The sequence below is a fragment of the Callorhinus ursinus genome, unplaced genomic scaffold (assembly GCF_003265705.2).
Source record: "Callorhinus ursinus isolate GAN/ISIS: 27379988/994484 unplaced genomic scaffold, GSC_fseal_2.0 scaffold35, whole genome shotgun sequence".
In the NCBI taxonomy this organism is placed as follows: domain Eukaryota; kingdom Metazoa; phylum Chordata; class Mammalia; order Carnivora; family Otariidae; genus Callorhinus; species Callorhinus ursinus.
This window is the reverse complement of record NW_027397097.1, coordinates 6325331-6344664: the sequence shown is the minus strand read 5'-3', so window position 1 is coordinate 6344664 and position 19334 is coordinate 6325331. Positions and strand designations below refer to the sequence as shown.

Sequence of the window (19334 nt, the reverse complement as noted above, 5' to 3'; positions counted from 1 at the left end):
GATCTGCCTGATGCCCCTGAGCCCCGGTGCCTGGCAGCCTCTGCCAGGAGCCACTCACCAGGGTTGGGGTTGTCCTGCAGGGCCACCACGTACTTAGACCTCTTCCGGAGCCCTTCCAGGAAGGTGACCACTAGGTCACGGATGTCCTCAGCATTGCTGGAGGTGAAGGTGTACTCATCCCCTTTGATGGTAGCCAGCGTGAAGCTGGGGGCTACCAGTTTTGCTCCCCTGCAGGACCAACACGGAGAACAGGGCCCAGCCGGGGTCAGTCCTGCCCAGCCCGAGTGAGGCGCAGCACAGCCCAGATCAGAGCAGCCCAGCGAGAGCAAGACACGGCACTCCCTGAAGGAGACCAAGGCCAGCCCAGTCAGACCCGGCCCAGTCCGGGTGAGACATGGCCCTGCCAAAGTCACACATGGTCCGGGGCGAGGCCTACAAGAGCCCAGCCTAGTTCCCTTTGGCTATCTAATTCCTACTCACCCTTTAGATCTCAGCCTAGATATTGCTTCCTTCAGGAAGTCCTCCTTGCCCTCCCACAGCCCTCATCACCCTGGTCCTTGCTTTAAAATAGACTGTTCAATGTCTATCTCCTCTCTCAACTGAAGGAAGCTGCAAGAAGGCAAGGCCTATCTTATCACCCTGCATCCCTGTGCCTAGCACATGCCTGGTCAGAGCTGGACATGCCCGGCCCCAGCCCACAGCAGATGCTGCCCAGAGACACTGCCATAAGCCTGGGATCAGGGGAGGGCCTGCTGGGAACACCAGGCTATTCCAGGAGCGCCCCCTCACCACTGCTCTAAGTGTGCCTGCACCTTTCAGTTTCCAGAGTTCTCCCACTGATTGTGACATTCATCCCTCACCACTGTTACCGAAGGCAAGTATTAATAGCTCAGTTTCAGGGATGAGGACATGGACATGAGTCCCACCCGGGCCCCTGAATCCCAGGCCAGGCCCTCTTTGTACACACTTGACAGCCCCCAGTCCTCCTAGCCGCCCACACCCATCTGTGCACGCCATTAATGCCCCACAAAGGCCCCTCGGCCCCGATCTGGGGGGAGGCACCTGAGAGGTCCGCACAGTGCGGCACAAACTGCTCCAGCACCTGGCACCAGGACAGGTGACTGAATGTCTCTGCACCTCAGTGACGTCCTCTATGAGGCAGCGACTCCCTGTCAAAGACCCCCAGGAGCCCTCTCCTTTCCCACCTGTCTGTGTCTCCATCTGCCCCTCCTTACTTCAGACAGTGCTGAGTCAGAACACTGGGCTTGACACACCCCTGCCGCTGGGCTTTGTGCAGCGCTGGCCAACTCCCTGCTCTGCACTGAAGGGTAGCGCGGGAGGGGTTGCACTAACCTACTGCTGGACACGGCCATGATCTCGGGGAAGGACAGCTCCAGGAGCACCTGCTCCTGCTCATCCACAAAGTAGACCCCTGTCCAGTTGACTGCCACAATAACGTCATTCTTGGGGAGGCTGGGGCCTGGAGAAGAGACCAAGGCAGTGAGAGGGAAGCGGCCCCACTCACAGCCCCGCCCTTCCCGGTCCTCATGCCCGCCAGGGAGGTAGCAAGGGGGAGTATACGGATATCCATTTTACGGATGGGAAAACTGAGCCTCGCAGAGTGCAACCCCCCTACCAGTCAAAGCTCAGAAGTGCAGTGGGAAGAGAGCACTGAAATTGGGAAACTTGGTTGGAGTCCTAGCCCTGCCTCTGGTCTTTGTGCAGCTCTGGATACCACCCTGCCCTGGAGTGAAGTGGGCTAATGGAGGGGGTCGACTGAGCCCCAAGGTCCCCTCCAGCTAGATATCTGGTGATTCTGTGAAGCCCGGCACCAGCACAGGGCCTAGCATGGAGCAGATGCCCGGTCATTCGGACCCGAGGATGGCAGAGCCAATGGCCCGTGAGGGTTTGTGTCCGTTATATCCATGCTCTGCTTCAGAGTCAGCCCAGCCTTTCCTCTGGGCCGCCTGCTTCTGCACATAGCAGGTGCTTAGTTATCTTAGCAGGCATTTCGTTGTCTAACCCAGAGTGTTGCTGAGTGCCTGGGCTGGGGGCAGGCAGGAGGGCTGAGGGGGTACCTGAAAATTTGTAGGCTTCGTAAAACCTGGAGAAGAGCAAGGGCTGCTTGCCTGCTCACTGACCTGGCACGAGCAAGCAAGCCCGCAGGCAGGAGGTAGGCTCACTGCGGAGTCTGGCTCAGGCCATCCCTTCCTTCTGCGGTGGGCTGGAGCCATAGAGTGCAGGGTGGGAGAGCACAGGGAGGCAGGAGGGCTGAGGGGGTACCTGAAAATTTGTAGGCTTCGTAAAACCTGGAGAAGAGCAAGGGCCACTTGAAGCGGGCATAATTGACCACATCCTCTTTGACCTTCTGGGCATCAGTTCTCCTCTGGGCATAAATCCCCTGGAGGGGGATAGACAGGGGGAAATAGATATCACAAGAGCTCTGTCCGGAAACCCAATGTCTGTGCCCCCCAAGCCAGGGGCGCCCTGGAACTAAGGTGCCCTCCTGGGCACCGTGGCCTGGTCACACCCCATCAGCCCACAGCCACCCCCATCACTCCATAGGTCCCACCTGCAGGGAGCTCCCAGTTCAGCTGCGACAGAAAAGCCCACGATTCTGGCCAGCATGCATGCAAGGCCCGAAGTCATGGGTGAACAGGAGGCATCCGGGGTAGGGGCACGTGTGTGGCTAAGCAGGGGTGTGTGTGCCACACCAGGAAGAGGGGTGGGGAGCGGGCACGTAAGAGCCAGGTCACACGGAAGTGTGGACAAGGCAGCCACTGTTAGGCTGGGCTGTTAGCAGAAGCTGACACCGAACCCAGGAGGGAGGAGCTGGGGAGGGCTAGAGTAGCCAGGGGCTGATGCAGTGCTGCCGGCAGGAAAGCCCTGGCATTTGATTACCTAAAAATAGCCCTCAGAGGCCTATTAACAACTCGATGGGGTTCGAGTAGAACTGGACGTATCAAATTGAACTCATGGTATTTGTCATCTCTGGACACCGACATGGGCAAAGACGCACGCGCATGCCATGTGCTGAGAGGGCTGGAAGGAGGACGCTCCCAGGAGGGGACAGGGGTCAGAAGAGACGGACGCGGGAGAGAGAGGATCGTCGAGCAAATGCAGCACAGGACAACTAGTGTCTGGGTGAAGTGGAGGGGTATACCGTTCCAGGTTTTTGAACTTGCAACTTCTCCCTAAGTTTGAAACTGTTCCCAGATAAAATGTTTTTACCCCTCGGACCCTAAAAACCATGCTAATTCACAGTTGTACGCTCTACGGGAAGACTGGCTCTGGGATATGGGGCACACAGGCCAACAGGCTCTGGTCCAAGGGAGAGACACAGCAAGCTCGGCTGTGGGCTGTGAGGGGCGGAGACCTCCTGTCCTCTTCATGGCTGTGTGCCCAGGGCCTGGTGCAGTGCCCGACACATGGCAAGCACCCCAAGCAGAACCAATTAATGAACGAGGGCAGCCAGCCCAGAACGTGCCAAGTGCATGACGGCAGTGAACACTGAGGAGGCCCTGGGGTGGGGGGAGGGGGGACTCAGAGGGATGGAAGCTATTTGGGAGGTGGAATGGATGGGCTTCGGCAGCTGACAGGGTGGGAGAGGTGAGGGGCAAGAGGTTGCCTGGACAGAGAGACAGAGGGGTGGAGGGAAAACATGCATTGCTTCTGCAGGGGGCTGGAGGGGAGGGGAGGGCCTGGCGGGGGAGCCAGGCCTAGATGTAGAGAGGGTGCAGGGCAGGTTCCGAGACGGGGGTGGGGGGGGAGGCTTGTGGGCAGCTCACCAGGGAAGGCAAAGAGTCGAGTGGGAGAGGTACATGGGGCCCCTGGGTTAGGGAAGAGGGCGTGTGGTATAGAAAGCTGAAAGACTGCTGGTGTGCAGAGCCCCCAGGAACTTGTGTGCAAAGATGACTCTGGTCTTACACAACCAGGGCCAGGAGGTGGGGAGGCCCGTGGGTCCAGCAGCCAGGCCACCCCTCCTCTAGTACTTGGGCAGGCCGCTTAGCTTGGAAGAGAGCCACTCAGGGCTGGTTATGAGCCTGGGGCCTCAAGCAATGGGGTCGAGGGGTCTGTACCTAAAGTTCCCCAAGCAGGAAGTTGGGCTGGAGCTCTTTTAGGCAGAAAGGAGGATGTGCTTCCTGGAAGCTCTCCCAGCATGCACCAACACTCCTGAGTCGCGGCTCTAGCAAGCTGCTGCGGCTTGCTAGAGAGCCAGATGATGGGGACTGGGCATTTGCCCCTTCTCTGCCTGGGGTGGTACACAGCAGCCTGGGGCTCACCGGGGCTGTGGCAGCCAATGCCCTTGGACCCATGGTTTCTCTCATGAGGCTCATGAGCCCCTCCTCTAAGACCCCGCCCTGCCCTCCTACCTTCTTGTGGGCAGCAATGGCCAGCTGGGCCCACTTCTCAAGCGTCTTCAGGGGCGTGATCTCGCGGTCAGGGATATAGGTGGGCACGAGGTTTAGGAGGCGCTCCAGGATCATCTCGGAGCCATAGTCCACAAAGTACTGCTGGGAGGCCAGCTCGGCCAGGTCATCTTCCTAGGCGGGGAGGGAGAGGGGGGTGCTGTTCACACACCCTCTGGGAAGCCCTTCCAGTCCAGTGAAGCCCCCAGGGCCCTGCCTCCTGCAGCTGTTGACCCCAGGGTTTGGGAAGCTGCTCTCACTGATTCCCCAGAAGTTCTCGTCTGCTTGGTGGAACCCTGAGCTCCGCAAGGGCAGGGCCACACCCCTGCCTTCTCCTGGGTGCCCTCAGCACCAGCACAGAGGCGCACAAGGTGACCCAGAGAGGCCGGCCAGCCCATCGGTGATGGGTCCACCACCACATTCCCAGCCCGTGAGCCAGCGACTGGGGCTGACAGACTGCCCTGGGGAAGGGGGGACCTGGGTCCCGTTGGCACTGTCAGAGGGAGAGGTGGGCAGCACATAACCATCTCCAACACCACCCCACCCTGGGATGGGCCAAGTAGTGAGCAACAAGGAGGCTATGCTGCAGAGGCTTTAGAGGGCCAGATGATGGGGACTGGGCATTTGCCCCTTCTCTGCCTGGGGCGGTACACAGCAGCCTGGGGCTCACCGGGGCTGTGGCAGAAGGGGAATAGAGAAAGGCTCTTTGGTGTCTTGAAGGCAGTAGATGTTTCCCAGGCCGTTCAAAGCATTTCAGAATTTTAACAACTGACACGGCCATACTCACACCTTCTGCGTGAGTATCAGCTCACCACCACCATTACCACCAACACCATTTTCACCATCACCAACCTGGCACCATCCCGGGCCACCAGCGCCACCCCATCGTCACCACTACCATTGCTGCTTCCACTGTTCCCACTGCCACCACCAAGCACCCCCTTCTTTTCCATCACCCCCACCCTTATTCCCCATCACAATCACCAACAGAATCTTGGACACCATGAGAACCATCATCACCGCCATCAAAAATAAAATAACACAACACGAGTTACTCCATATCACTCCTGTCCTCTAAAAAGGAGACTAAGAGAGTACACATTTGCAAACTCTGGCCTATACGAGTGAATCTCTTACTCCTTTAAGACAGGGTTTTCTGGATGAACGCAGAACAACGTAGCAAGTTCTGAAGCAGGGACTCTGTACCATGCACGAGCACTGCAGAAGTGTGAACACCTTCCACCGGCAGGGTTCACACTAGGCTTCAGAGCCCTTGTTCCCACGGGCAGTGTTCATCTAGAAGAAGCCTCGGTCGGGCTAACCTCCACCTAAGCTAATAGTGGGTCACAGACAGTAACATTCAGCCCAAATTTGGAAAATAGAGCCGAGCAAGCTCAGGCAGAAGATTCACTGTCACTCACCTTCTCACACCTGTACTCCCCGAACTTGACCCCTCGCACCACCTGCTGGTAGATGAGGTTGGTGGCCACGTTGTCTTCGGAGGGGTTGTGCCAGGGTGTGAAGACCTCTTTGCGGAAGAAGAGCCTCCAGGGGGCATTGCGTTCCTGGGCACCCTGCTCCTTGGCATACTGCTCACACTGGGAGATGGCATCCATGACGTGGTCACTGCTACTGCCCAGGGAGGACACCTGCGGGCAGAGGGCTGGAGGTCACCCAGCAGAAAGATGAGCAGACAGGGAAGGACTCACAAAGAGCTATCAACTGTGCCAACTGTTCTTGTTCAAATGGAAAACCAGGGCTCAGAGAAAAGCAGGGATGTGGCCGGGTCACCTGGGAAGCAGATCAGACCTCTGGATCCCAGCCATGGGCTCTCTGAGTCAGCACAGCCACAGGGGCATTCCCATTTCCTAGTGTAAGCCTTACATGAAACTCTGATGGACAAATGGTTCCTGAAAACACGGGAGCGATCTGTAGGTGAGAAAAATTCCCAGGCAAACTCTGTCGGACAACATGGTTCTGTCCCTGGACCTGCCAGAGTGGGGTAGGAGGGGAGCATCACTGCTGCCTGCGGGATTGCTGAGTGTGGAGGCAAAATCACCTGTCCCCCGGCCCACATGTGCCCCGGGTCACCACTAAGAAGCGAACAGAAACCACCATAGAAACCTGATAGAAACGTACGTTCCCACTTGCAAATGAGAAAACTGAATCTCAGAGACTAAGAAGTTGCATGCCCCCCCACCCCAGTCCATGTCTGCCATGTTTTTTCTCCGGTACCAGGGGAGGGTTGACTCCCTCCCAGGTATGTGACAGAAGTGAGCTCTGGGTTTCCATCTACCACTGTATGACCAGATTCTTGGTGCTCTCCACAGTCCTAATGAGTTGGGCAGAGGCAGAGTTACCAGTGGCTGAGAGGAAATGAAGGCTCTGGAAGGTAGGTAACTGCCCAAGATGGCCTGAGTCAATGTGTGGTGGACCCAGAACAGGAGCCAGGGTGGTGCCAGGAGGGGGCACTGCGGGGTTGGGGGGGGGCGTACCTTATCAAACAGGGCAATGTAGAGGGAGAACCCAAAGCGGTCCTTGAGCGAGATCTTGTCAGCCAGTGCGTTGCAGAGCTCCTTGGCCGTGGTGGCTGAGTCAGTCAGCAGGGTCTTGGTGGTCCCGTCCATGAATGTCACAGGCAACATGATGGGTTTCTTAGACTTGGTGGCCTGAAAATGACCAAAGAGTGTTTGTAGGGATCTTTTCACTTCAGACCAGTTCACACCCTCTGGGTTTCCTGGCTCCCTGCTCCTAGGGGGCTGGACCTGCCCCAGAGCCTCGGACCCCAGCATCCCACCAGGACACCACCTGTGGCTGGTCACAGGTGCCCAGGGAGCCCTGCAGTGCTCCCCACCCTGACAGCACCTTTAAGGTCCCTGAGCCCGGGCATTGGGGCTGGGAGGCTGGGCACTGCCACATGCCAGGGGCTTCTGCCCTCACATCATGCAACCATCACAAGACCCCGGGAAGTGAGTGTCATCATTGCTATGTTACAGATGAAGCTCTTCAGACACAGAGGGAACCCCCTGCCCAAGTCATTTTGACTAAAAAACAGATGGGAGTCCACTGGGTGCTTTCCTGTTCCAACAAGCCTGGGATTCCAGAACTTAAAGAACCATAGAATCCTAAAGTGGGGAATGTTTCTGGGGCACTGGGGTGCACTAGACACACACACACACACACACACGCACATGCACACACGTGCACACACGTGCACTCGCATGCCTGGGTGGGGCCAGGAGCCACACCTGCAGCTCCAACCAGCTGGGCGGCTGTGTCCGTGTCCCATTGACGAAGGTCCTCCTAAGCCGCTCCTCACAGTATGGAGCGTAGCCAGGCGGTCCCCCGTGGATGAAGTTGCGCAGGTACTGCAGACAGAGGGCCGGCTGAGAGGCCTCCACTCCAGCCTCCCCCCGACCCCGAGACCATGACAGCGGCCTCACCAGGTCTCCTACTTCCAACCCTTCCATCCACACTCGGGACCTGCCCAAGGCCCAGTCATCCACATCCCTCCACTGCTTCCGGGGCTCAGCCCTGCTGCCCTTGGGATCAAGTCCATGTGCCTCAGGCTGCCATCAAGGCCACCACATTCTCACCCTGTCCGGTCTCAGCCGTGCCTTCTGCCCCCACCCCACATACCATTCCCCCTCTCTTCACCGAGCCTAATCGCTAGGCCCACCTCCCTGACTCCTCCTGGCTGGGAGAGCACTCTCCTCACAGCGCCGACCAGCAGGGTCGGTGCTGCTGTGACCCACTCTGTCTGCCTCTGTGTCCCCAGCGCCCAGGGCCTGGCACTGAGTTGCAGTCAAGAAAGTGGCCTGAGATCAACCACAGTGCCTGCTCCAAGACCATAAGTGGAGGGTCCAGGAGCTGCTGCTGTCAAATTCAGCATCCTCATAAATAGAAAGCGGCTGAAGGGAGAACAGAGCCAAGGGCTGGAAGCCCGGGGGGGGGGGGGGGAGGGAGGGAGGGAGGGAGGGAGGGCGGCCCAGGACAAGGCGGTAGGAACTGTAGGCCTGAGAGGAGATGGCCTAGGCAGGGCCTCCTCGCCGAGCCCCGCGGCGCTTCCTCCCCCGGCTCTCTCCTCTGACGCCCTTCCCGCCCCAGGAGGCCAAGCGCCTCCCTACCTTAACGAACTTCTCGGAGGGGGCGAAGCAGCCCACGCAGAGAGACACGAGGATCCAGCCCCGGGCATAGCTGCTCTTGGAGGGGTTGTGAGTCAGCTGCTTGCTGATCTGGCAGTAGATCTCATCCCTACGGAGAAGCAAGGAGGGGAGACAGCCTCAGGATAAGCCCGGCCCCTCCTGCCTCCGGGCCACAGGTGGGACACACAGCATGCTGTCCTCTCCAGCTTGCCCCAGACCACCCAGGAGGTGGCGGCGTGGGGCCGGCCCGGGAAGGCTGCGCAGCCAGAAGTGGGTCTGGCTTTGGAGGCAGGCGCATCAGGCATGAAGCATGCTCCTGCCTCCAATCCAGCTCCACAGCCAGGTCCCCAGAATCCAGAGAGGGGTGCGCCTCCGGCTCTGGGGCACGGCGGCCACGGCTGCTGGTGATCACTTCAATGGGAAGCACAGGCTGCCCCTACCCTGTCCCTCACCAGCTGGGCGGCCTGGGCAGGTGAGTTCGCCTCTCCAAGCCTGGCCCCCAGTCGGGACAGCAGCTACAATTTCTACTGATGGCAACTGGAAGAGCAGAAACAGCAAACACGTCCGAGGAGTTGGTCTGGGAGGTGGAAGAGGTGGGGCTTCAACTTTCACTTGCGATTTTTCCATAATGTTTGAATACAGTACTTAAGTGGCCATGTATTACTTTTGTAATCAGATCAAAGCAGTGAAGGTAGTTTTGTTTTGTTTTGTTTCCATTTTAAAGGGAAAGATAAAACCTTCCTTACAGGCTTTCTGTGAAGAAAAATGAGAAAAGGCTTAGAAAGCCCGTGGCACAGTAAATCCTCTACAAAGGCTAGCTGCCTGGTGAAGCCACTGCCTGCCTGCGCGTTCAGGGCCAAGGGCAGGGCGTCGATGACGAAGTGACCACCAGGGGGCACTCACGGCCGCGCTTCCCTCTCCGAAGGGCTGGCCTGGGTGGGAAGGAGGGATTATCTGATCCAGTGGCGCCACCATCTTCAGGGTTCAGGGGCCAGTGCAACCGCAAAATTAATTATGAGGTTGCTCACTTTTTATCATCACAAACAAGGTCATTTAAAACATATTGTACACAATCTGCCCACTATCTGTGTCACAACCATTTCATAAAATGAACATAATTTTAATATCCAGAAAGTAGAAAGGGTAAAATCTCAGAACAAAGAACAGTTCTTTCAATAAATCAAGTTTAGCTTTAGAAACAACGTTATATTTTTCCCATCTCGTCACAGACCAGTAAAAGCTTTCTCACCTATATTTGGGAGCTAAGGCCAAGGGAAGGGAGGGATTAGCCATGGTCCCTCAGAGACTCAACACCCAGCCTTCTGACTCTTAGCCCAGGGCTCCTGGCACTGTGTTCTCCAGGACTGACAACTTTAGGTCTGATGGGGAGACGACTGGGAGGCAAATTCTTGCCCCTTCCACACACCTTGGGCAGCTACCTTTTCTTCCTGGAGGCAGGTGGCCCTGGGTGCCTGACCATCTCCGGTGAGGCCTCCAGCAGCAATGAAAGGGGGCCTGACTGGAAGGCAGGAGGTCTGGGAGGCTAGGGCCCTGGGGCAAGTCTCTTCCTCTCTCTGGACCTCAGTTTCTCCATCAGTAAAATGGGCTCAACCCCCTGCCCCTGCCCCATCCTGCTGTCCTCCCAGCCAGTATGCACAGACTCATGGGATCAGCTTTCCTAACTGACCGCCTTGTGCTGATAGAGTCCTCAGAAAAGTCCTATCTGTCTTCCCTCCGCTGACCTAGCTGAGCTGATTCCTTTATTGCTCCTGGTGACTCTTAGATCATCCCATCTCCTCCCCAACACCCCAGGGACCTGAACAAAGGAGGAACTTGCAGGTTTCCCAGGCACGCTACCTGCAGGAACCCTGCCCACAGGATGGAGCTGACAGGAATGGGTCTACGGCAGGAGATGCATTCAATAATGAGAACAACCGTGCCTACCATGCGGGTCCTGTCTTACACGTTCTCCAGAGACCGATCTGCCCACAAGCCTATGATTATTCCCTCTTTACAGATGAAGGAACTGAGGCTCACGGAGATGAAATAATTCTATCAAGGTCACATGACTAGCAGCGGAGCTAAACCCAGGCCTGTTTGGCCTCACCCATTGCCAAGGTGACAAAGCCACAACTTGTGCCACTTGTGCAGGGCCACACTCTGAGAAGCGCTGGGTGCCTCCCGAGCCGGCAGCTCCGCAGGTACTGACCGGAGTGCCGGCCGCAGGATGCCATTGCCAATGACGAAGTGCAGCTTCTCCAGGTTGGATGTGGGCCGGTCCTCCAGCATGCTATTGCCCTGCACGGTAGACTCCCCGTCATGCAGCCTCTTGGTCACCTGGGCCAGAGAGAGGGGACAAGGCTTGGCCCAGGCAGGGAAAAGTGAGGAGGGGCCCTGCCACATGTGTGAGTCTGCCCACTCCCCTGGAGAGCAGATCCTGAGAGTGGCCAGAAGGGCTGGCTCCGCACCACGGTCATGGCCCCAGCCCTGTCCCACCCCCACCCTGTGCAGAACTGACGTCGGATCGATGATGCGCAGACAGCTGGGCAGCACTGGCCTGGTGCCACCTACTAGGGACAAGGCTCCTCTGCAAGCTTCCTGACCCCCCTCCCCACCCTCCCCCAGGGAAGCCCTTTCAGCCAGGACAGGGACCTGTTCCTCTGACTCCTGGTAGGACCCCTATCTCTCCAGGGTGGGCCACAAATCCACACACAACTCTGACACCCAGAATACACCCTGGGTCCAACCACCCAGTCACCCTCACCAATCCCTGGTGCCCTGACCCCTATGTGAATAGCTCCAGGCCTGGGCTCTGACAGATGTGTTTCTCCTCTCTGGCTCCACACAGCCCACTGCACCAGCCTGCACCCTGCCTGGAGCCCCAGAGTGAGAGGGGTGAGCAGCAGGAGGGTGCCCCTGCGGGGGGGGGGCGGTGGAGGAGGTTCTCACCTCTATGGAGCACCCACAGTGGTGCTCTCACTCCATCCTCCCTGGAGCCCACCAGTGGGCATCTCCCCACCCCCCTAACCTGAGCCCTTCAGATACCCAGATACCCAGCAGTAGAGCCGGGATTCAAATCTGGGGCCACGTGGCTGCAGGACTGGATTTGAACCTCAGATGGGAAAAAGGACAATGGCAGAGGCAAAGCAGGCTCGGGAAACCCTGAGGAGGAGCGTGACTCTAATGTAGAGGGGTCTGGGCAGGCTTCCTGGAGGAGGTGATGCCCAGGCAGAAAAGAGGAAGGAGGAATTTTAGGCAGAGGGACTGATGTGTGGGAATGTAGGGGGATGAGGGAGCCAGTCCCCTGCATTGCAGATGCCTCGGTTAGTGTCTGTTGCCCTCCCAGCCTGCACAATCCCGGAGCACTGGGCCAGGATGGCGCTCAGGAAAGGCCAGGTGACTAAACGAGAGTTCAAATAAATGAGTAGCATTAATGCCCCATGGGCACTCTTACCCCCAGAAAGTGTGCAGTGTCTGAAAGGTCCTTGGATCAAATGCACTGGGTCCCTGCGCTGGCAGGAAATGTCTTCCCTCTCACCATGTGCCACTCCAGCCCTCTCCAGCTCTCCAGTCCCCTCTTCTGGGAAGCCCTCCCGGATGTAGCCCCGGCCTGAGCTCACGGCCCCCTTCCCCGCACCCCCGTCTGCCCAGGGGCTCCCCACACGGTCCAGCCCAAGCCCCTGGGAACAGGCAGCCGCTGCTCTTGTTCCCACTCCTATGGTCCCCGAGTCCAGCCCGGCCCCAGCCTGCGTCTCCTCGGGCAGCCCAGGGTCGGCTCTGACCTCCTCCGTCAGTTTGGACTTCTTCTTCAGGGTCAGGTGCACCAGCTTGTGCCTCATGCTGCGCTTCTTCGGCCCCTCCGCTAGCTGGGCCTGCGGGACACACAGGGGTCAGGGTCAAGCGCCTGGGCCACGAGTAATGATGACAAGGGCAATGGACAACGGAGCGCCGGCCAGAGGGCGGGCTCACCTCCACGCTAGCGTTTACGAGGCATACCCCACGCGGCCACCCTCTTGTCTCCTACTCCCCTGCCCCAGCCAGGTGACGGACGGGAAAATGGGGACTCGGAAAAGTGTAGGAAGCTGCCCAGGGCCTCCCAGTGAGTCAATGCTGTGGCTGGCTCCGACCGCAAAGGCCTCATCCGATCCTGAGGCGCACTTTGCAGTTTACAAAATGCGCACACATTTGTTCCCACGAGCAGACAGAGAGTGGGGGTCAGGGAGGTGAGGCAGAGGCACATTTTAGGACACGCCTTCTGGGGAGCCCCCTGAGGCTGGGGATGCCGGGCAGCCGTTCCGACGGGCCTGGGAGGACACGGACGGACCGGCGGGGGGTGGGGGGGCGCGGTGGTAGCCGGGCCTCACCTCACCCTCGCCCTGCAGGGCCTGCAGCTCCCTCTTGTATGTCTTCTTGCCCAGGGTCTCGTAAATCTTGGTCATCACGGGTATATTCTCACTGCCGTCACTCATGGCCGTGTGGTACTTGGGCTCAGGGAGGTCGCCCATGAAGCGCAGGATGGTGATCCAGACCGCCAGGGCCGCCTGGGGGCAGGGCCGCGCGTCAGAGGGCACAGGCGCCGCAAAGGGCTGAGCTTCTCGATAGCCCGGGGGTCTGGGGAGGGGGCCGGAGAGGGCCGCAGGAGGGCCACCCGGCTCAGGGTGCTCCGCTGCTCCTTGAGACCGTGCCCACGTGGCCTGGCCCAGGCGGGGCACCAGGGTGAGGTCAGCCCTCGTCCCGCCCTCCCCCGCCCCCGGGGACCTGCCCCCCACCCCGGGCCCCCACGCAGCCCCAGCCCTCACCAGCTGGTCGCCCTCGTCATCGTGGTACAGCAGCGGCTGCTTGAGCGGCCGCCGGGTGTAGGTGTGTGTGGTCGTGCCCTGGAAGTAGGTGGCGGCGAACTTGGCGAATTTATATTCGGAGAGGTCCTCCTCGTCCTCATCAGGCAAGGGAAGGGCTGCGTCCAGGTCCTCCTCCCCCATCTCCCTGCGCCCACGCTCCAGGTCCTGAGGAGGCCAGAGGGGTTCCCTGCCCTGCTGCGGGAGCAGACTTGGGCCAAAGCCCCCCAGCCTGTCCCCATGGGGCCGGCTCTTCCTGCACAAGGGTGGAACTGTGTCATGCTGTTCAAGACCCAAACAGAGCCTGGCACGTGGTACGTCCCCAGTACACAAATGAAGGAAAGTTTGTGAATGGCCCTGGAGGGAGACAGTGACTGGCCCAAGGTCACACGGCTAGCTGACAGCTGGGCAGGGGCCGCACGTCATCACTGCTGCCCTTTGCTCAGAGGGGACCAGGGGGACCTTAATGTCAAGAGGCACCAAAGGAGGGAGAACTATCACCCTGCGTCCTGTCCCCACTCCTGTCCCCGGCTTGATACCTCAAAGCCACTAGGTGCTTGGCCCTCCTGGCCTGGCAGGCCGCCCGAAGTCCCCAAAAAGCCAAACATCTTGTCCACCATGTCCGAGTGGTTGATGGGCTCGCGGCGGGCCCTCTCCATCTGCTCCAGGAGCTCCTTCTTCCGCCGAGCCTCCTCCTTCTCCTTCAGCTCCCGTTCCGCGTCCTCACGAGCCAGTTGTGCCAGGCGCTCCTGGGAGGTTGGCGGGATACGGGGCGACAGCCTCAGGGAGCAGGCCCTGCTCGGGGAGCCCAGGAGAGCCCCGGCAGCAGGCAGGCCTTAGTCCCGACCTCCACCGCGGCTCTCCTAACTGCTGGCAAGGACTGAGCCTCGGGCTTCTCCAGCCTGCGCCTCGCCCCACCCCGCCCTCACCGTCCAGTGCAGACAGATGCCCAGCACCCGGCCACAGAGGAGCCTCCGGACAAGCCCAGAGCAGGCCGCTGCCCTTCAGGGCTTAGCGGGGAACTTGCACCTCCCAGCTGGAGGGGACCACACCAACCCAGAAATCCCACAGCCGTTGGGTTGAGGCTCTGGACCAGCACTGTCCAAGCCGTGTATGTAGTGGCTTTGTTTAAAAGAGTAAAAAGAAATAGGTGAAATCTAGTTTAATAATATATTTTATTTAACCCAATATTTCCGAAATATTTTGTCAACATGGAATTATTATTTTTATTTTTTTTTAAAGATTTTATTTATTTATTTGAGAGAGAGAGCAGCACGAGAAGGGGGAGGGTCAGAGGGAGAAGCAGGCTTCCCGCCGAGCAGGGAGCCCGATGCGGGGCTTGATCCCAGGACCCTGGGATCATGACCTGAGCCAAAGGCAGACGCTTAACCGACTGAGCCACCCAGGCGCCCCGGAATTATTATTTTTAAAATAGAACTGAGAGATTTCATGTATTTTTTTTTTAACTGTCTTCAAAATCTAGTGTCTCTTTTACACTTAGAGCCCCTTGCCATTTCAAGCACTCAGCAGCCACATGTGGCTGGGGGCTCCCAGACTGGGTGCTCTCACCCCGGCTCGGGCTTTTTATACACGTGTGCTCTCCCAGCTAGGAAAAGTGTGCCCAAGGGCACGGACCCTCTTCCTCCAGAGCCACAGCCCCTTGTCCTCAGGCCCGGCCCAGGCCCAGGCACCCACCATGCAGATGAAGGCAGGCTGCATGGACAAATGATGGATCACCAGTGCTGTTGAGCCAGTGAGTCGACACGTGGGGGGCTGGGACCCTCAGCTCACCTGGTGCTTGCGCTCAGCCTCCTCCTTGGCCTTCTTGGCGCTCATCTCCTTCCGGAGCTTCTCCTCCTCGGCCAGCCGCATCTTCTCCGCCTCCAGACGCCGCAGGTACTGAGGGAAGGGGCAGCCAGCTGGGTGGGCACCGTCACGGTGCTTCCTGTCAGCTCTGGCCCACCCCACCCTGCCGGAGCTCTGGGCCGGAGGCGGGGGGGGGGGGGGGGGGGGGGGGGGGGCGGGTGTGACCCTGCCGGATGATTCGGCAGATAGGGAAACCGCGGCATCCGAGAACTTCTCCAGGTCACACGGCAGACTGGGGGCATTGCTGATTCCCAAAACCAAACTGGATTCACCACAAGAGTGACTGGGGCCCCAGACCCTGCCCTTGGCTGGGAGGATGGCAATAAGGGGTGTGATCCCACTTTTGTGCATTCCCCAGAGGAGGCAGCATCCTAGATCCCCTCCGTAGGCCTTGACCGATAAGTGGGGGTGATCTGCCTGCCTGAGGTGGAGCAGCACCCCTCAGAGGACACGCCCCACCTGGGGCTCCGAAGCCCTCACCTCCGCCCGGAGGCGCCGGTGCAGCCGGCGCGCGATCATGCCCCGGGCGTAGGCCTGCACGGTGAGCACGGCCCAGAGGCGGTGGCGGAAGGCCTTGCGCACCAGGTAGGCGCGGCAGCGGGCCTGGAACTCGATGATGTGCCGGCGGGCCAGGCGGTACTGCTGGTGCAGCTTCCGGGAGCGGTGCAGGGCCTGCAGCCGCAAGAAGCCCAGCCGCATCTGCAGGGACACCGAGCAGCTCAGAGCCTGCCGCCCCCATTCCCGGCCGGCCCTGCCCACGGGACAATCGAGGCACGGGGCGCCACTCGGACCGCCCCAAACACAGCTCTGTCTTCTTTCAGACTAGGGCTCCCCAGAGTGAAGCTCTGTTTCCTCTCAGACGAGTTTTCTAGGGAGTTGGCCTTGGCATCCCTTGAAGGGCCCTCCCCCAGTGGGCCCCCATTCTCAGACCAGGAGCCAGTCTCCTTCCTGTCTGCATCCCCAGCCCCAAGTCCAGGTTGCAGCCCAGTTACTCGGCAGAGGTCATGTGACACCCGCTCCTAGCCCCCTCCCCGGTCTCTAATGGCCCAGGTGCTCCCAACCCATCAAAACATTCCAGACTTAGAAGAAGCAGACTTGGACTTTGGGCTGGAGGAACGGTAGGGGCTGGCGAGGGCAGTGGCAGGAGGCCGACCAGGCCTTGGGCATAGGTACCCCTGCTGCTATGGCAACGGGGCCGGGTTCAAAGGCCTGGTGGGGCAAGGAGCAGCCCCCTGGGGAGGCTCACCAGCTCATAGTTCCTCCGGCAGTTGTGGCCCCGCCAGTGCCTCTGGATCAGTGTGGCCGCATTCTTCAGCTTCAGGAAGTTAGATCTGCAAGAGCAACATGATACAGGAGGCTCTCAGAGCTGAGAAATCGTGCCCAGTGGCAGCCAGGGAACTGGTGAGGCTTGGAATCAGGAGAGCAGGGCTGAGTCCCAGCTCTGTGACCTTGGGCAAAGGCACACAACTTCTCTGTGCCTCAGCTTCCTCATCTGTAAAATGGGTACAATAACACCTGCCTTGCCTGCCTCACAGGCTTGTCACATATGCCCACTAAGGTGGGCATTCAGAAGGTATTTACTGAATGAAGAAATGTATGAATAGTAAGTAAATGAAATAATATAAAGATTAGGAGTTTTGAACACAGTGAATATCACTTATTATTAACTTCCCCATTTTATAGACGAGGAAAGTAAGACCCAAGGAGTTTGGGGCCAGAGCCCATGTCTTCCGCCGGACTCTGAGTGAGCACAGCGCTGACCCCCCCACACACACACACCTGAGGCCGCTCATACAGGATGACAGTCACCTGCGACCTGACAGAGGACAGAGAGACCACACCTCACACAGCAGGTGTCTGCTGACTGTAGAAGTGAACAGTGGAGGAGTGAAGGATGGGTATGTCCGCGTGTGAGGGAGCCAGCGAGCCAGTGCCTGTGTGTGCATGAGCGAGCGAGAGCTGGGGGAGGGGATGGACAGATGGGCGGATGGACGCACGGACAGAAGAACTGACGGAAGGGCAGATGAACTGAAGCATGGATGGACAGACGGTAGATGGAGAGAGGGAGGGAGCGACCCGATGAACTGCTCAAGGGGCAGGTTGTGGAGTTCTGTGGAGCCCAACTCCCACTCCAGAGCCAGCCCTGCCCAACTGTGAACTGTCACAGCTGCACACGCGCCCCTTACGTGGAACACAGGACACGCTATGTGATTCGCATCCGAGACACAGGAGTGTCCACCTGGGCGCCTCACGTAGCCACGCGTGCGTGACAGTACGGAGGGGCATGTTCTGTGTCCCCGGGCAGACGGGGCGCAGTCACGTGCCTGCGGTCGTCAGGGTTCGCACGATCATGTGTGCATGCTATGCACACATGCGCTTGCTCCTTGCACACGGGTGTATGTGTTTATTCCTAGCATTCACGCCAGGGACGGGGGCAAGCCCAGCACACACACACATCTGTCTGAGGGCTGAGATGGGAGAGCTGGTCCTGACACATACCTGTCTTTGAACCCCCGGATGACCTTCTGGAGGAGGATGACTCTGTCCGTGATGGCCTTGTCCCGCTCCACCTCCAGCAGCATGTCGTGGTGGTCCTGGAGGGCAGAGCTCCTGAGCTGCACCCCCACCCTCCTCTCAGGGCCCCCAGCTCAGTCCCGGGCTGAAGCTGCCTCACACAGGCCCTCCTTCCTTCCCTTGTCCCCCATGCCTCCCAGGGCCACGGGGACAGACTCGGCTTGTGGCTGTCTCCCAGAGGCCGGGGCAGGACAAATGGCACAGGAGGAGCCTAATCTGACTGGATGGGGTCAGAGGCCCCACCATTCACACACCGGCTTCATCCCTATGGCCATCTCTGCCCAAGTCCCCACTTTGCTCAATGTCTCTGTCACAGGGGTCCTTGACCTGTGCCCTGCCATTTCTCTCCTGGCCTCTGTCACTCCTGCTCCGGGCCTCCTTTAGGGGGAGGAACCCCCCCTAAAACATGAATCTGATGGTGACCTTAAAGTGACTCCCCTAGTTCCCGGGGTCAAGCCCGGTCTCCCGCCTGGTACTCAGGTCTTCCAGAACCCAGGCCCTGCTGACTTCCCTAGGCCTCTCTTCTTCTCACTCCAGTTAGACAAAACCTCCTCATACCGTCAACAGAGATGAATGGAATGTCTACAGGCGCCAACACGGTGCTAAGTGCTGGGTGGGGGGGAGCTGCTGTGAACCAGGCAGACAGGGGCCCTGCCCTGGGGAGGCAGAGCCACCCCCATCCGCCAATCCCAGACCACATCACCATGGACAGAGCCTAGCAGAGCAGCAGCTCAGCCAAGGCCGTCTGAATGAATGAATGAATGAATGAGAAGTAGATGTCTGGGCTCTCGAAATGACACCGCGTTTCTGGAGAGCCCAGGGAGGTGAGGATGGGGACAAGGGTGGTCCTCAGAGCTCTCTGGCACTGGACACCGTCCTGCTGCCTGCCTTTGCTCCCTTCCCCACACAGACTAGAGGCCATGCTCTCCACTCCAGGTCAGTGCGCCACCTGGGCAACTGGCTTCTCCTCCCTGAGCCTCTGAAATGGGCGTGACAGTCCTACGTCCCAGGGCCGCTGTGAGGAATAAACAAGATTCTGGATAAAAAGCCCCACCTGGGCCTGGCACAAAGAACACTCTTGGCAGATGGCAGTAGCGATTTGAGCAGGCCAGGGATAGAGGACATGTGTTCTTGACAAGGAAACGAAGGCCTGGGGAGATGAAGGGACTGGCCCATGGCCCCTCAGCCAGGGAAGAATTAGACTCCACCCCAGATTCCCTCCAGCTCTCGGCCGGCTCCCCTCTTCCCTCCCTCCCGCAGCTGTTATCCCCAACGGCCAGGGCCCCACCCACCCACCAGAGGAAGGAGCCCTGCCCATTGCCCAGGATAGCGGAAATGGAAATGGGGAAGAAAGGCAGGCAGGGAGCTCATACTGTCCCTGCTGCAGCTGCTGGGGCCACCGCCAATTCCCAGCAAGCTCTACTCCAAGGCCAAGACACCACATGGCCCAGCTTCCTGCTCCCAGCCCTGCCCCCTCCCCAACTGCCCCATCCTGAAGTCCAGCC

At 59.1% G+C, this 19334-nt stretch overlaps 1 protein-coding gene across 1 annotated transcript in view; it reads right to left on the bottom strand.

Moving 5' to 3' along the window:
* Nucleotides 1-19334, bottom strand: part of MYO7A (myosin VIIA) — an 81083-nt gene that overhangs the window by 14925 nt on the left and 46824 nt on the right. Inside the window, exons 19-35 of the mRNA XM_025894322.2 lie at nt 17755-17849; nt 16502-16586; nt 15736-15954; nt 15181-15288; nt 13929-14138; nt 13354-13557; nt 12919-13095; nt 12337-12426; nt 10764-10891; nt 8537-8663; nt 7658-7777; nt 6905-7078; nt 5831-6058; nt 4374-4544; nt 2284-2401; nt 1354-1480; nt 59-228 (exon numbers count right to left, since the gene is read on the bottom strand). Of these exons, the coding sequence (XP_025750107.1) occupies nt 59-228; nt 1354-1480; nt 2284-2401; nt 4374-4544; nt 5831-6058; nt 6905-7078; nt 7658-7777; nt 8537-8663; nt 10764-10891; nt 12337-12426; nt 12919-13095; nt 13354-13557; nt 13929-14138; nt 15181-15288; nt 15736-15954; nt 16502-16586; nt 17755-17849 (2551 nt within the window). The remainder of the gene's footprint in view (nt 1-58; nt 229-1353; nt 1481-2283; nt 2402-4373; nt 4545-5830; nt 6059-6904; nt 7079-7657; nt 7778-8536; nt 8664-10763; nt 10892-12336; nt 12427-12918; nt 13096-13353; nt 13558-13928; nt 14139-15180; nt 15289-15735; nt 15955-16501; nt 16587-17754; nt 17850-19334) is intronic.